The following is a 17,516-nucleotide window of genomic DNA, read 5'->3' as shown; positions in this document are numbered from 1 at the left end:
TGGAAAAATGTTGCCAATACAGCTAGAATATTGTTAAAATATTAGCTGAACTCTAAAATAACCTAAAAAACTTTAAAAATGTCTAAATTACCCAAAACAACTAGCATGATGCTAAAATATTAGCTAAACTCCAAATTAGCCTAAAAAACTGAAAAAATGTCTTGAATAGCCAAAAAAGCTAGTATAATGCTAACATATTGGCTAAACTCCAAATTAGATTAAAAAAACAGGAAAAATGTCTCGATTAGCCAAAACAGCTAGCCTCATGGTAAAATATTAGCTAAATTCTAAATTAGCCTAAAAAACTGGAAAAGTGTCTAAATTTCCCAAAACAGCTAGCATGATGCTAAAATATTAGATAAATTCCAAAATTGGCGTAAAAAACTGGTAAAATTTCTTGATTACCCAAAATGCTAAAATATTAGCTAAACTCCAAATTAGCGTAAAAAACTGGAAAAATGTCTTGAATAGCCAAAACAGCTAGTATAATGCTAACATATTAGCTAAACCCCAAATTAGATTAAAAAAACTGGAAAAATTTCTCGATTAGCCAATACAGCTAGCCTCATGCTAAAATATTAGCTAAATTCTAAATTAGCCTAAAAACTGGAAAAGTGTCGAAATTTCCCAAAACAGCTAGCATAATGCTAAAATATTAGCTAAACTCCAAAATTGGCGTAAAAAACTGGTCAAATTTCTTGATTACCCAAAATGCTAAAATATTAGCTAAACTCCAAATTAGCCTAAAAAAAAAACTGAAAAAGTGCCTAAATTTTCCAGAAGAGCTAGCATACCGCTGAAATATTAGTTAAACTCCAAAATAGCCCAAAAAAACTGAAAAAATGTCAAATTTTGCCAAAACAGCTAGCATAATGCTAAAATATTAGCTAAACTCTAAATTAGCCTAAAAACTCAGAAAATATACCTAATTTTGCTATTTTTTAGCATCTTACTGAAATATTAGTTAAACTCCAAATTAGCCCAAAAACCTGAAAAAAAACTTCAAATTTTTACAAAACTACCATAATACTAAAATACTGTATTAGCTAAACTCCAAATTACCCTAAAGACTTAAACAAATGTCTAATTTGGCCAGTGTTCTAGCATCTTGCTAAAATATTACCTAAACTTCATATTATCCTAAAAAACACTGGAAAAATGTCAAATTTAGCTAAAGCAGCTACCATAATGCTAAAATATTAGCCAAACTCCAAGTTAGCCTAAAAAACTGGAATAAATTGTATAATTTTGCTAATATTTTAGCATCTTGCTAAAGTTTTAGCTAAATTTCAAATTAGCCAAAAAAAAAAAAACTCGAAAAATTGTCTAATTGTTTCAAAACAGCTAGTATAATGCTAAAACATAAGCTAAACTCCAAATTACTTATATGGTTTTTTTCTTAAATATTCATCATTTTCCCACTAACAACTGTCCTTCAGAGGGTGATTTCCCAGTAACCACCTCTAGAGGGCACTGGAGGGACTTATACTTTGGAAAATAAGATACTATTTATTTATTTTGTAAGTACCCAGAATATAAGCTGGATAAAGCCCTTTCATATGTTCATTATTAGAAATTTAAGGAATGATGCAGAGGAGTGAACCATAATCCATCGGGCATTATTCTAACTTCAAAATGTTGCCAGAGTCACAAAAGGAGTTACAGAGGATAAAGACGGTTTCTTTTTGAGGGAGTAACTCACGCAGCTGCACGGTTTCCTGCTTCTTCCCATCTGCTCTGCTCTGCTGCACCAAGGGGGCAAAGGACACAGCTAGGATGTCTCTTCTCTCCCATGTGCACTGCCCCGTCCTGGTTATCTGGGTCAGCTGCATAAACAGACCAGACAATCGAGTCAGCACCGAACACATGTGGTACAGTCCATTTGAAAGGCTTCAAAGTGACAAAACCCAACTCTGCTGCTACAGAGTAAAAACACAACCAAGAACTTTCTTCTGTTTTAGGTCTGTGAGCTGAGAAGAAGCAGCTTTTCTGAGTTCCTTTGTAGATCAACTATAGGTGTGTATTGGCAATACGGCGATACGATACGTATCATGATACACGTGCCATGATGCAATATACCTATCCCAATATATCCCAAGACAGTACCAGACAATAATTCACTTTTTTATCTGAACGTTAATACATTTTTTACAAAGTTGTAAAATACATGTTATTTAATGATCAGAACAATTTGCAGCTCATAAACAAATTGCTTTTACTCAAGCAAATTAATGGTGCTTTTATTTTGGTAATTTAGGAAAAACTTAAAGAATCGCCATCTAAAGTATAGTCGCAAAAAGTATGGGCGTTATAAGTATCACTGCAAAAAGTATCACCACCTAAAAAAATCGCCCCCTAAAGTATCGCCACCTAAAGGATTGCAACGTAAAGCATCACCACATAAAGTCTGGCAACGGAAAATATCCCCACCTTAAGTATCGCCACCTAAAGAATCGCCACATAAAGTATTGCCAAATAAAGTATCGCAAAATAAAGTATCGCCAAATAAACATACAGTATAGCCACATAAAGTATCGCCACGTAAAGTATCGCCCCGTAAAGTATCGCCCCGTAAAGTTTCGTCACGTAAAGTTTCGCCACGTAAAGTATCGCCACCTAAAAAAATCGTCAGATAAAGTATCATCAAATAAAGTATCGCCCCCTAAAGTATCGCCACCTAAAGGATTGCAACGTAAAGCATCGCCACATAAAGTCTCGCAACGGAAAATATCCCCACCTTAAGTATCGTCACCTAAAGAATCACCACGTAAAGTATCGCCAAATAAAGTATCGCCAAATAAACATAAAGTATCGCCACATAAAGGTTCGCAAGGTAAAGTATCGCCAAATAAAGTATCGCCAAATAAAGTATCGCCAAATAAACATAAAGTATCGCCACATAAAGTATCGCAAGGTAAAGTATCGCAAGGTAAAGTATCGCCACATAAAGTATCGCCACGTAAAGTATCGCCACGTAAAGCATCGCCACGTAAAGTATCGCCACGTAAAGTATCGCCACGTAAAGTATTGCCACGTAAAGTATTGCCACGTAAAGTATCGCCACGTAAAGTATTGCCACGTAAAGTTTCGCCACGTAAGGTTTCGCCACGTAAAGTTTCGCCACGTAAAATTTCGCCACGTAAAGTATCGCCACGTAAAGTATCGCCACGTAAAGTATCGCCACGTAAAGTATCGCCACATAAAGTATCGCCACATAAAGTATTGCCACATAAAGTAGCATGATATTTAACTAAACTGATATTTTCTTCATTCATTCAGGAGATTGACTGACAAGGTCTGTGGCCAATCAGGATGCAGAATGTAAATGCTTTGTTAAAAAACATGTAAAACTGAAATGCAAACAAGAAATCAGCAAAACTGTAAGAACTTGCTCGAACTTGAAGCAATATATACTGAATCCAACATAAAAGAGTGCTGCAAAACTCTAAAAATGTCAACATATAAATATAAAATTACTCAAAAATAATGTCCTACAACTTCTTGAATACACATTTAGAAATCACTTCGATTCATAATTGAACTATAATTCTTTTATTTATAATTAAAGAATAAAGAAAAGTGTAAATGTTGACATATTCTCTACTTAAACATTAACACTTGGGTTAGGATTGAATAAATAATCTCTCGTGGAGCTTTTCTTTGTCTCTTCTTTCCCAGTTGAAGATGGGAGCTGTGTTCCAACTTGGCAGGAATTGTTTTTAGGATCTTAAATCGGAGTTTTTGATTTCTGCATCGTGTAGTACGATAACATCTGGTTTGAATTATCTGGTAAAATCAGCACCTGGGGGGGGCTCACTGAAAAATGTTTACCAGACAAAAACAATCTCTGTCTAGATTACATCTCCTCATAGAAAAAAAAAAACAATGACTAAAGACTATTATCGTACTTCAGAGTCTTCGAATTATCCAATTAAGTCAACAATTTGAAGCCCTGAGACTGAATTCACTGTGACTGAGTTATTTGACGTGTTTTTTCATCGTCTCCTTTAACCGGAAGAGTTTATTCACCAATAACTGAGTCGCTGTGAGTACATATCCATAGTAGAGGGGTCTGCAACATGTGGCTCTTTTATCCCTTTATTATGGCTCTTTAACTTTAATGAAGTGGCCAACGGTTAAATAAATAAGAGATTAGTTAGTTTAGTTTTGTCAGTTTTGTTTAAATTTTATTTTGTTAAGCAGCTAAGCAAAAAAAGTTGAATATTCTGTGAGAAATATTGAATAAATGTTCTTTAAATGTGTATTTTTTATATAATTTATAATTAGTCAATTCAAAGTGTGTAAGTCTTTTTGTAAATTACACAGAAGTTTTTAAAGTTATGAAAAAAAATGACTAAAAATGATTTAGAATTGTGTATTTTCAATAAAAAACTCAGATTATTGTAAATGTTTTGAGTTTTAGTTGTTTTTTAAATAATAGATTCTACTAAATTTGTATTTTTTTAGATTAAAGGGAAAAAAGCAAACTAAAATCTTAACGATAAAGACGATCTTGCTTGACTGTCTTGTATTTTCAAAATAAGGGAAGCTGCTGCAGAAGGGGGAACTTTTTGACAGGGTGAGTTTTATTTTGAAAGGAACAAATGTGTCAAAAGTAAAAGAAGTTACAAACGTTACAAAATAGAAACATATACCACTGTTGTCATTCAATTATAGTAAATTTTAAAAACTAAATTTATAAAATAAACGCTTATTTGTCAAAAAAGCATAAATATTGTGCATTTTTAAACAATCTGCTCTGTAGGAAAGTAGACTCTTTCAGAGTTAAAGGTTGGAGACTCCTGTCATAACAGAAACGCTAAACGTCAGGTTTCTGGTGAAACATTTTGAAACAGTTTTCTAGTCCAAATGTTTGGATTTCTTGTGTGTATCTGAGACGTGGCTTCTTTTTTTAATCGCTCGAGTGTTTTTCCTGAACTTTTGCCTCCTGGTTGCAGCTAGTTCAACTCTTCAGGTCGAGGAGGAGGAATACTGACTATTTTTAAAGTCTATAAGTCCAAACATCTCGTCCTTGAGCTTCTGAACTGTTTGAGCTGTGTGTCTGAATTCACAGTGCTGAGGGCAGTCAAGAGTTTTACTGAAAATTCTTCAACTTTAGACTGAAATTATCCCTAATTACGTCTTCATCCTCACATTCAGTATTGATGTGTGCTGCTCTGAAAAGCGTGAATAACCCTATAGATTCTTTTTCTCTACAGAGGCGGTTCTGGACCAACATGGACTCTGTCTTGATATCTTTCCGTCTTCAACACTAACACCTGTGACCCAGTTATTCTTATGTTTTTCCAATCACTTGATCGTCTCTTTTATCTAACCTAGTTCAGAAAGTCCTGCTCACTGACTCTGTTATTCACTTTACCTTCACCTCCTCTACATTTCACTATTGTAGTGTCACTTCAGCTCACAAGCTTGTTTTGGATTTCGTGGAACCTTTGACACCTAAAGAGCCATTTGGGTGGATTTCTCTCTGACCACAAACCCAGGAAGAGCCGCACATCCTTTAGAAAATAAGACTTTGTATTTGTGTTATTGTTGTTTTTATGAGAAATATAAATATATGAACATTTTTAGCATAAATTAAACAAACCTTAAGAGAAAATACATTCATTTTCCCCCCAAATATGAAGCAGTTTATAACTTTTAACACAAGTTCACAGACTTCCTTTCAAAATAAAAGACTTCCTGTGTTACATAGGATCACCTCAATTGAGCAAATCTGAAATATTGTCAGCAATAAAAAAAACACTTTAGTTTTAATCATTTGTCGTCCTTCTTAGCCAGAAATTAATTAATCTAACTATCTAAAATCAAAACAGAGATAATTAACTGTATTTCTTGAACCAAGAGGTTCAGGAATTTGTCAAAAAGTTTGGTTCTCAATTATCAAACCACTGTAGCTTTTGTGCTTTGGAGGCTTGCAGAATAATGAGTTATTTTACTTTTTTAAACTTCACAAAAGCCAAAAGCTTTGTATCTTTAACCAAAGAGCCAAGAGCCAGATGTGGTTCTGGAGCTTCAGTTGCAGAGCCAGGATTTAGTGACTCCTCTAAAATCAAAAGTAGTCCTGGTTAAAGGAATTCAGCTAGACGTCAGTGACGTAGAATGGAGCGCAAGTGGTAGAAACTGTTGGTGGCCGTTTAAAAAGGTTTTTTATTTTTTTCTGATTAGTGGGCATTTAATGTAAACCCACAGACTTGGTCTTTTGAGCAGCTCTACGCCGCACCAGAACAACAAGATATCGCGTGAACCAACTGGTGTTAAATGTTCAGTCTCATTGGTTCAGTCAGTCTCGCAGTTTTAGTTGTTAAGAGACATGTACGACTTATTAGGACTTAATAAGTAATAAGTAGTACGTGTGGAAAAAAGTGAAAAATGTATTCCGATACAATCTTGGGATATATCGTGATATGTATCGCATCGTCATATCGTGATACGTATTGTATTGTCAGATTCTTCCCAATACATCACAAATATGATCTTTTTCAAACTGCTTGTTTTTCGTGATTTACATAAAGAAATACTCAGAAATGTAATTTTGAGCTTGATTTTCATAATAAATGTGCTCAATTATCAAAAAATGCCAAAAGAGCACATTAAAGACATGATTTAGTTTGACGTGGGTCTTTAATAATAATAAATGAAGATCAATATGGTAGCAGGCTACATTGAAAGTGTTTTCAAGAGTAATCAGTTCGATCTTAGGAGTCTGTAAATGATGCAGATTTAAAGGGATTCCTCATATGTACATATAAAAGAGAAGAAAAGCAGGAGTAAACTACATTACAGAATGTGTCTGCTTTTTTTTTTTTTTACAAAGTCCTGCACACGCTCTCCTTTTTGATATTTGTCTGGCATGGAGAGTAATTTCAGAAAGTTTGGGAGGAGACGGAAAAAATGAGAATGTCAGCTTGGTGCTGATGAAAGGCCCCAAAAGAGAGAAAGATGTGTTTTGAAAATGATTCGCATTAGTGAGGAGGCAGGCTGTGTGAAGTTCAGCTCTAATGCTTTCAAAACTGTTTGATCTTAGAAATACATCTACTTTAAATTCGATCTAATTACTTTCCCTCCAATTTTTATCAAGTGTGTGGCCCATTTTGCATTTATATTCATTTTTATGGTTTATTAAAAACACAAAATTGATTTAAAAAGGATATTTCAAATAAAACATTATATATTTGGATCTGTTTATGCAATTTAAATAACAGCTTAATTTTTAAGGTAGATAAAGCAAAAAATAAATAAAAAATATAATATGTACTGTTGCAGAATGCAATTTTATCTTGTTTTCACTTTGTTTTCTAACATTTCGATCACTACCAGACGCCTCAAATCTGAATCAGTCTAATAGCTGGCTGCACTTACCTGATCCTCTATGGGCATCACCAGTATGCCTCCAATTTTGAGCAGTACTTTCATGTAATTTTCATGATCTTTCTGCACTCCAGCGCCACAATAAATGCGATCGTACTGGTGACTGTCTGTTGAGATTTCCAGGCAATTCCCCACCACAAAGACCGGCTCACAGAACTCAAACCTGTGAACATAAAAATATGAGAAAAGCGTTTATGGAAAATATGTTTTTCTCTCCGTTAGGCTCATCGTTACATTTTTAAAATGTGAGAAAAAAAAACAACACAAACACGATCAATTTTCACACATGCAGATTTTATATGAGGGTGCAGAAAGTCTAAAGAAAATTTGTCTAATGCAAAATTACCCGACTTCAGGACACCCCGACCTGCATGTTTTCCATTAACACCTCATTGTGAAGCTCTGCAGAGCCCTAATAATGACAGGAGCATTTTACCAACCTGTAAGTTTAAGTGTTCACCCGTCGCCCACGGCACGCCCGTAGAAAACAGACATTTTTGCTCTACGGGCTCACCAAGCCGTCTACCACCTTGATATTTCCTCCGTCCTCCGTATAGGTTTGCCCTTTATTTGCCCACAGACACAGACCATATCTACCCATAAGGGAAGTTGAGACTAAGGCTTTTGCGGGTCCTGATTACCAGAGTTAGGAAACCGTCAATTTATGTGATAATAACTTGAAATATTTTTGTTTCCCGGCACAATCCAAGTGCTTCTATGAATTTAAATGTAGTAAACACAGAATAACTTTCTACGTGGTTGTTTGAACGGTGCAGGATGTCACTGATTTGGTGCAAAAACTACAGCTACTATGAATTTCATCTGCTGGAGCTTTTACTTACATTTGCATCCCTACCACTTTGCACAAAAAAAACTAATCAGCCAAATACAAACAGAGTAAATGTATTTTTGATTAACTTTAAGAGTGGTTCTGTGGTTGATTATGCTCTGGGTTCTCTTTTGGTCTTTGCCAGGCAACTGGAGGAGACTGCAAAAGAGTTTTTTTGTCTCATATCTAACCAGAAACTGAAAAATGTTGATTTTCCTATTTTAAAATAATAATAATAAAAAAAAACTAGAAAAGTTGCATTATCTGTGATAAATAGTGTGAATGTGTAAATCTGGTTGCTGAAAATGCTGAAGCAATTTTCCCTTAATTGCTAAAGGGATTTGCTGAAAACTCAAAAGCTATTTCCAAAATGCAAAATTTGCTAAAAAAAATTGACCGCTGAAGATGGCCTACATTTCTGAAAAAATGTTTATAAGTTTGATTAAAAATCCTCAATACATGAAAATTTAGCAAAGAATGTTAGTGTGTTTCTTAAATATGAGCCGAACTCTAAATTAGCCTCCCCAAAAAACCTTAGTAAATGCCAAATTAGCCTCAAAAGCTAGCACATTGCTAAAATACTAGCTCAACTGCAAAATAGCCTAAAAGTCCTCAGTAACATTAGTCAAAAACATTAGCTTGCTGCTAAAATATAAGCTCAACTGAAAAAAAAGCCTAACAACCTCATAGATAACATATTAGCCAAAAACGTAGACATATTAGATTAAATTAGCATAAAAAAACTTCAGTAGATGCCAAATTATCAAACTGAACTAAACTCTGAACTAGCCCCCCAAAAACCTTAGTAGATGGGATATTAGTCTAAAAAGCTAGCTCATTGCTAAAATACTAGCACATTGCTAAAATACCAGCTCAACTCCAAAATAGCCTAAAAATTCTCAGTAAAATTAGTCATAAATGTTAGTCTTTTCCTAGCTAAACTCAAAAGTCGCCAATCAACCTCAGCAGAAAACAAATTAGCCAAAAACTTTAGCCTGTTCCAAGATAAACTCAAAAGTTTCCTAACAACTTTATAGATAACAAGTTAGCCAAAAACATTAGCCTGCTCGTAGCTAAACTCAAAAGTAGCCTAACAACCTCAGTAGATAACAAATTAGCCAAAAACATTAGCTTGCTCTCAGCTAAACTCAAAAGTAGCCTAACAAACTTAAAAATAACAAATTAGCAACAACGCGTTAGCCTGTTCCTAGCTAAATTTAAAAGAAGCCTAACAACCTTAGAGATAACAAATTAGCCAAAAACATAATCCTCTTCCTGGATAAACTCAAAAGTAGCCTAACAAGCTCAGTAGATAACAAGTTAGCCAAAAACATTAGCCTGCTCCTAGCTAAACTCAAAAGTAGCCTAACAAACTTAAAAATAACAAATTAGCAACAAAACGTTAGCCTGTTTCTAGTTAAACTCAAAGTAGCCTAACAGCCTTACAGAAAACAAATTAGCCAAAAAAAAACATCTGCATGTTGCTGAAATATTAGATAAAATGTGCATAAAAACATTAATAGATGTCAAATTACCAAAATCAGCTAGCATAATGCTAATATAACAGCTCTTTGCCTAATTATTTCAAATTAAACAGTGGTCCCAAAGAGCACAAAGTTTTTTAGGAATTTGAAAAATTTTGCTCAGTATTTCAAAAAATTATTAAGTTTATAAATACCAAAAGTTCAAGCAGTAATGAGGATCAGGAGGATCACTATAGTGTGAAAGCTTTGAAGCGTTTCAGATGTCTTCAAGGACACGTTCTTACCTATCAAAGCTGTCACTGTTCTTTATGAAGTCCTCCAGCTTCTGTCTGGCATACTCAACGACATCCTTGTGGATCTCCACCCCATGGTTCACACCAAATGGACCTAGAAAGGAGAAAAACACAGATATTTAATCTCAAAACGTTGTGAGTTTTGGTGTTTGTTTGTATAATGAAACTCATTTGGAGATTTCTCTGTTTAAATGAAAGTAAACTTGTCGATCTTAGCGCTAAAAAGACACATTACCTATGATGAGGCCAACCATTGTGCTCAGGTATCCGGTTCCACTCCCCAGATTGAGGAAGGAGAGTCCCGGCTGCAGCTTGAGGGCCTCCATCACCTCCGAGTATATGCAGGGAGCGGACAGGTGTATGTTTCCGTGTTTCCACGCCAAGTCCTTATAGGCACTGTCCCGATAGCCGTCCAGATAATAGTCGCCGCGGTCTATGGCCCGAAACGCCTGCTCCACTTTTTCAGTGCGAATGTACTGAGCTTCCTTCAGGTTATCGATGAGGTCATCGTTGTCCTCCCCGGCGCTCACAGCTCCCCCCATGACGAAAAGGAGAAGGGACACAAAAGGGCTGAAGTCGTACACCGGATGAGTGACGCCTGCTCACAGCCACATGGAGAGACGGACGCTGGCTGGTGGAATGTGAGCCGCCGAGTGTCGGTTCAGAGGACGTTCATGTCCGGGCAGCAGGGGACCTGTGAAGGACCACATGAGCAGCACATGACAGGAAGTCTGAGGGAAGATTGATTATGTCTGATTAAATCTACAAGGTTTACAGCCCCTGGAGTGCTCACTCTGATGTCTTTTTAGCATGTTCTTGTGGTATGTTTCTAAAGAAAATTAATATTAAAACTACATTTCTGAATATTTCTTTATTCAAATTGTTGTGAATCAGGAGCAGACGATAAAATCTTAGTGGAGAAGTGACGCAAAAGCTCCTACGGCAAGCCGTAAGCTTCCTGCTCCTCTCCATTCTGATGCATCCACATGGACCAGGCCATTACCTGTGACAGATTAATAGCTGAAGATGCTTAAATTGATAGCTACAAACACTGAAGCTGATAGCTGAAAACGCTAAAGTTGATAGCTGAAAACCCTGAAGCTTATAGCTAGCTAAAATGTTAGCGAAGTGCAAAATTAGCCTCAAAAAATTCTAAATTAGTGAGAACAGCTAACATGTAGCTGAACTATTAGGTAAATGCCAAATTATCCTAAAAAAATGGAAAAAGCCAAAACAGTTTTGGGGGCCAGGCCAAATGTGGAGGAGGGCCAGATCCGGCCCCCGGGCCGTAGTTTAGGGACCCCTGACGTAGATGACCAACTCCACGTACAGCTTTGTTTTCCTCATCCGAGCTGGTATCTGGATCAAAACTGTACGTCTGGATAGCTCCAATGTTGCCCGCCATTTTCGTTGAGGTTGTCGGGGCTGTAAGCAAGAGAGTACGTAAACGGATGGGTGATGGGGAAGGGGGTGGGCTTACTATCCGCCAACTACACATTCTCACTCCAAACTTTTCATACATGGACATATAGCTCTGGACCCTTCCGCATCACTTTTTGACGTTTTGGGTGTCAACAAATCGTCGTTTTTTTTGACGTGCTGGCTCCAAACCTTCGGGACGCCGTTACGTCCTCCTGCTGGGACTTTTTCCATCCAGTCGTTTTGCTCACCTGGCAGGTTTGTTATCTTCTTCCTCAGCAGTCTTACACAGCTGAGTTTTGTTATTTTAGTTTGCAGTTGGTAGTCTTGATTTGTGGGCTTTGTTTATTTTTTTGCTTTAGGTAGATTTTGGTTTGGCAGCCCTTAGCAGGGACTCCAACGATGACAAGTTTGGAGTGCAAATACAGTTTTACCCACAATTCAGAGGTGAATTTCTAACATACTGCCGTTCTGCAGAAACTATGTGCTAGTAAATAACGGCTAAAACCCTCATTAAAAGACCACTGGGAACGCTTTTAAAATAGAACAAAAGATCATCTTTAAACTTAACGACACCTACTGATAATTAGCATGAAGGTTAATATATTACAGATGTAAAAGTACAACCAGAATATTCTAAACATTCTGAAAACCCGTTTTAGGATGAGAGGAGATCTCTCCTTTCAAGCCGTCGTTCCTCGTCTTTATAATTGTTGCTGCGTCAGATTAACTGATGTTTTTGTTCAGGAGAAGTTACAGTTCTTGTTTTACTATGTTTCACTGTGGTTTTAGTTCATTATTATTATTGGATCTCTGGGTTTTGATTTGATTTTATGCTAATTTTGTAAGCATTTTGTTATTCTTTCTAAAAAAAAGTGCTAAAAATATATTTTTTTCTATTCTATTCTTATAAAACCTGAAAAGTAAAAAGGTGGAAAAAGGTTAAACTTTTTGTTTAACAAGAATTTAATTATATGTTTTTAAAAATGTTCAATATTTCCTTTTTTTTAATTGCCAGTGTGTAATTTTAATACTTTCATAATTTAAGTAACTAATGAAATAAGCTTAAGAGCTAATAATGAATGAAAAAAAATCATGTAAATGGCATTTTTAATGAGAAAACTGACATAAAAGGCAGTAGAATTGAGCAAAGGAAAAAAATTAAAACAGCAAATATAGTTTTAGAAAGAAATACTGACATTTTCCATCAAATCTATTAAGATGCTTTAGAAAAAAAAATAAAATAAACCAGAGTTACAGATTAATAAAATTGTGTTCATTAAGAGTTTGTCCCTAAATGATTTAAATTGATTTATCAAGCAAATTATGACAATCTTCGTCTTTTTAGGACAAACATGTAGCTGATAAAGAACATTCCTCTTTTTCTTCATTTGGATTTATGCTTTTTTATACTTCAAGAACAAAAATTAAACAAAATGTTGGAGATGAAACATAAACAGCAGCTTTATTTTTTCTGTTTTGAGTCTAAAACGCCATTCTTCAAACTTAAGCAAACAAGCACAACAAAACGGAACTAATCAAATAATGTTCAACTGCATTTGTCATCTAATACATCTCAATAAAGTAAAACTACTTTAGCAATTAAGGGGAAAATTCATCTGGCATATTGGAATTTTCATCACGGCGTTCCCAACAGGAGACGCTTGAGCTCTGGGAGAAGACTTCTGAATTCCTTCTCTGCCTCTTCAGCATCTCCACATCTGACTCAGCTAATAAAGATTAAATTCAGAGGTGACTTTGTGGGGGGGTGGTAATTTTTTTATTGGCTGTTTCTCGCAGGCAAAAGCGAATCATTGATTCTCTGGACGTACAGAAGAGCATTTTTTTTCATCCCACTTTTTCCTTCTGCAGGCACTGAAAGAAAATCCAGGAAAAATAGGTCACTGGAGGTATTCAAGTAAATTGCCTTTGGGCACTGCTGTAGTCTTTCTACGGATTCCGACAAGGGTCAATATTAATCCTCTGCTTTTTAACAAGTAAAAGAAATCCACTTCTTGCTATAATGACAGAGATATTTAGCAGGAAATGTAATTTGCTTTTTAAAAAAATGGGGCAAACACACAAAATGTGGCGGTATCAGAGGCGGGAATAATGGCAGCCGTCTCACCGAAGTACAAAACATGCAACAGATCCTTCAGCAAAACACGATCCGCTCGTGGAGCTGCAACTTAACCCCACAGGCCCGTCCAGACGAACACCAGAACACACTCTGCTAAACAGACGGAGGAAAACTCTTCCTGTTTGCCTTCAATTTCAGTCGGAACTCAGAGAATCTGCAGGAAAAAACGAAAAATCCACTGATATTTTTACCACAACACTTTTTAAATATAACCTGCTCAACATTAACCATCACTGAGTTTGATGAAAGTTGTGTTTCTCTGATGACGGAGGACTTATATTAAGAAAATTATGCTCAAAAGTGCATTTCTTTCCTTAAATCATTGTGAGAAAAAGTGTTGTTTGAAAAAGATCGTTTTAGTGACATAGAAAGGGGCGGAACAGGGAGCTCCGCCCCTTTCTGATGAATCCACTTGCAGACAAATAGATCAATGATCCATTATTTCTAAGAGGTTTTGTTTTTCCAGTGTAAACAGAGAGCTCTCAGATATGGGCCAAAGCAATAGTGAACTTCCAGAGGTGAGATTCTAATGAACCGCTCTGCAGAAACTATGACCGAGAAAACATTTTTTTTTCAAAAGATAAATATCTTAATAATGTTTAAAAACTACTGGAAATGCTTTAAAAATACACCAAACAATGATTGGAGTTGAACTTTAAGACTTTGTTTTGGCTTCATTTTGACCTTCACTTCAAATTTTCTACACTTTACTAATAATGGAATATTTTTTAAATCAAACCAGGTTTATGTTGGCATCTATAGTGTGTATATATATTTTTTTATGACCTATTTTTTTGTTTTTTGGTTGGTTCCACTAAACTGCAGCTAAAATGAGAAATGAAAAGCTCCCTATGACCTGAACTTTGACTTCTTTATTGTTCCATTAGGTGAAAAGACGCTAAATTAAAAGCCATTTCTCATCTGATGAATCAGATCTGACCGTATGTGATGGCGATGCTCCACTGAGCAGCAGATTTCAACATTTGAATTTATGACAAGACAGTACACAGCAAACCCTAATGATCTGGTTCCAATAAAACATCCTCAATCAATCAGTCAACTAATAAATTACTTTACTAGCAAACACATATGAAACCTTTTGCTTTAAATCACGACATCCTTGACAGGTTTATGAGTTCCTTTATGTTGAAAACGTCAAAGATGTTGATGATAATAGTCTGAATCTTTAGAACACAATCTGAAAAAGATCCGATTAGTGGCTTCTGATGGTTTTATATGGAAGCAGACGATATTTACCTCTTTAATGACCTTCAAATGTTGTACATTTACATGTGATTTATCAAACATCATAGAAAGCATTATTGACTGGAGTAAAACAGAATTTGGGGATTTATTTCAGCTCAAATGGCAGCAGGTGGAGGAAGTCTAATGAGCTGAACGGCATCATCACTTCTCCTTTAGCACCCTCTTCAGACTATATTATCTCAGTGCTTTCATCAAGTGAACAAATACTATTTGCTTGGCTGTAAGTTAGAAAACGAATCAAACATATATTTCTTTTGATTTTTTTAACCTATTTTGTGATATTTTACAAATTAAACAACAAAGGTGGATAACTAGGAAAGCTAATATGTGAACAGGAAAGTTCACATAATTTTAATTAGCGTTATAACTAATTATCTTTCTTTGTTAATACAGAGAAAATTAGTTTATTTCAGCTTAACTAATCACAGTAACTAATGCCTTAAATAAGTTTTTATTCCACACATGAGCAGTTTTTCTAATGTGCGATGGAAGAGGGAATTTAACAACACACAAAACGTCAACATCACTGAAAAAAAAATCAATAATTCCTAAAATCTTCTTCTATTTATATTAAACCCCATTAATTTTTAAAGTATTTAAAAAAAAAACTGCAAAATGCAGCTTTTTACAGGAATAAAAAGCTGCTGATTGATTGACTTTTCAAAATAAAATAACTATAATCACTGATCTTAAAGACACACTCTAATAAAAGTTGTGCTTTTGGTGTTTTTAACATGTTTTTAAGCCATTTTACTCATAATGGAGGATATATATATATATATAGAAAATTATGATTAAAACTTTGCATTCGTAACATGCTAGCATAGCGACGTGTAAACAGAGAGATGATGGGAAATAAGGAGAGGCTTACAGTCCCGCCCACAACCCCTGAGGCGAATAACTGTTGAACTACTACCGTTCTGCAGAAACTGTTTTAGAAAACACAAGTTTTTTGCGTAAAAATAGTATAAACCTAATTAAAAAGGTCATTGGGACCTTAAAAATAGATCAAAAGGTGATTGGAGTGGTACTTTAAGTAATGCATTGATTTTGCAATAGACTTTTTACTGCTGTTACTCAACTTTAAAGCATGACTCGTCAGATTTCAGTACTAATTTTGTCTGTACATTCTGGTCATGCTTGTATTTCAACACACGTTTGGCAGTGAAAACATTGTTGTTGCCAAAAAGGTAATAAATAAACAAACAAACAGTAAACAAGATGCTACTTTTTCTTTAGATTTTTATTTTAGAAAATACAATAGTTTGAAAATCATTTATCAAAAAGATAGGAAGATTTTTTATGTACTTTTTTTCTACCCAGTAACTTTTTATAACTTTTCCTCTATTTATTTACCAATTTTTTTACTTATGTTTTAGTAGTAAATGTTTAAGAACAAAATGAATTTAATCTCAGAAGAAATTTAGCGTACTCTAAATATTTTTAAATCTAATAAAGTGGGAGATGTTTGTGTGTTTTTGAGCTCTCCTCACAATGGCGTCCGCAGATGTTTCTGTGATGGACAGCCGTGTGAGCCAATCAGCGCTCCGCCTGGTCACGTGCCGCAGTTGCCACACAGATGACGGCCTGTCAGCCAATCAGCAGCCAGAAGACTTTCTTCGCACTGCGTGTGACGATGGAGCAAAACAACAACAGTGTTTTCACAAAAACACCGTCTAAAAAGCGGGTTTTTGACGCACCGCGGTTGTGACAACGACCTAAGCTCTCACTAAAGTTGACGCCAAACATTTTACCCGAGTATATTTGGATTTCCGGCCCCACTCGTCGAGCTAAACGCAGTTTTGTAGGCAGCTCTGCAGTGCGATTAACCCCAATCTACTAAAGCAGTTTGACGAGACGGAAGAAATGTCAGCCCCGCGTGTTGTTTTGTGTCTGCAAACAAAAGCATCACCTCTTCGGGGTGAACGTTGCTCATAGATGAAGTCCCGTTTTCTGCACTAGTGTGCATCCGCGACGATGTGGGATTTAGGTCCAGTTTTCCGGGTTAGACTGAAAAGTTTGACCGTGGGAAGCCTGCAGCTGAGTCGGCTATCGTTAGCCGTGGTGGGCCCGAGTGCGCCATCATAAAAACAGACAAAGCAGGTTAGGGAAGCCCGCTGTCCGGACTCTTCCCCGGACACGACACATGCGGTGTCAGCCCGCAAAAACACCCGCGCACAAAAAGACGAGAAAAGAGAACATGAACCCACGGAGAAAACTAAACAACCATCACCACAACCGCCGCGTCGCAATTACTCACTTCTATCGAGAAAACACAGAGAAACGCTTCGACAATCAGCGCTTCGCTCCTCGACAGACTCGAGTCACAGCAGACGAGCCGGCGGTCTGGACAGGAAAGTCTTCCAGAGAGCCGCGAGTCGGAGTGGAAGAAGAAAGAAACAGCTGAGAGGATGTAAACACAGGTCACGTGGTCACGGAACGTCGACAAGCAGGAAGCGCTCTCCGTCTATCTATCTATCTATCTATCTATCTATCTATCTATCTATCTATCTATCTATCTATCTATCTATCTATCTATCTAAGTAGGGATTATTATATCCATCCACCCATCCATCCTTCCATCCATCCATCCATCCATCAACCCATCTGTCCACCCATCCATCCATCCATCCATCCATCCATCCATCCATCCTTCCATCCTTCCATCCATCCACCCATCCATCCATCCATCC

The 17,516-nt window shown here is 36.2% G+C and overlaps 1 protein-coding gene across 2 annotated transcripts in view; it reads right to left on the bottom strand.

Annotated features, from left to right (window-relative positions):
• pcmtd1 (protein-L-isoaspartate (D-aspartate) O-methyltransferase domain containing 1) overlaps positions 1–17,264 on the bottom strand; it is an 18,084-nt gene extending 820 nt beyond the window's left edge. Inside the window, exons 1-5 of one of the 2 annotated variants that reach the window (XM_024274260.2) lie at positions 17,084–17,264; positions 10,234–10,692; positions 9,990–10,092; positions 7,384–7,555; positions 1,703–1,826 (exon numbers count right to left, since the gene is read on the bottom strand). In XM_024274260.2, coding sequence (XP_024130028.1) covers positions 1,703–1,826; positions 7,384–7,555; positions 9,990–10,092; positions 10,234–10,540 — 706 coding nt within the window. In that variant the 5' untranslated portion in view covers positions 10,541–10,692; positions 17,084–17,264. Of the gene's footprint in view, positions 1–1,702; positions 1,827–7,383; positions 7,556–9,989; positions 10,093–10,233; positions 10,693–16,735; positions 17,055–17,083 lie in introns of those variants that run through there. The other variant, XM_024274261.2, reaches the window with a different exon arrangement.
• Positions 17,265–17,516: the final 252 nt, after the last annotated feature.

The sequence above is a fragment of the Oryzias melastigma genome, linkage group LG17 (assembly GCF_002922805.2).
Source record: "Oryzias melastigma strain HK-1 linkage group LG17, ASM292280v2, whole genome shotgun sequence".
Taxonomy (NCBI): domain Eukaryota; kingdom Metazoa; phylum Chordata; class Actinopteri; order Beloniformes; family Adrianichthyidae; genus Oryzias; species Oryzias melastigma.
The sequence above is the reverse complement of the archived record's forward strand: the minus strand, read 5'-3'. Positions and strand labels throughout refer to the sequence as shown.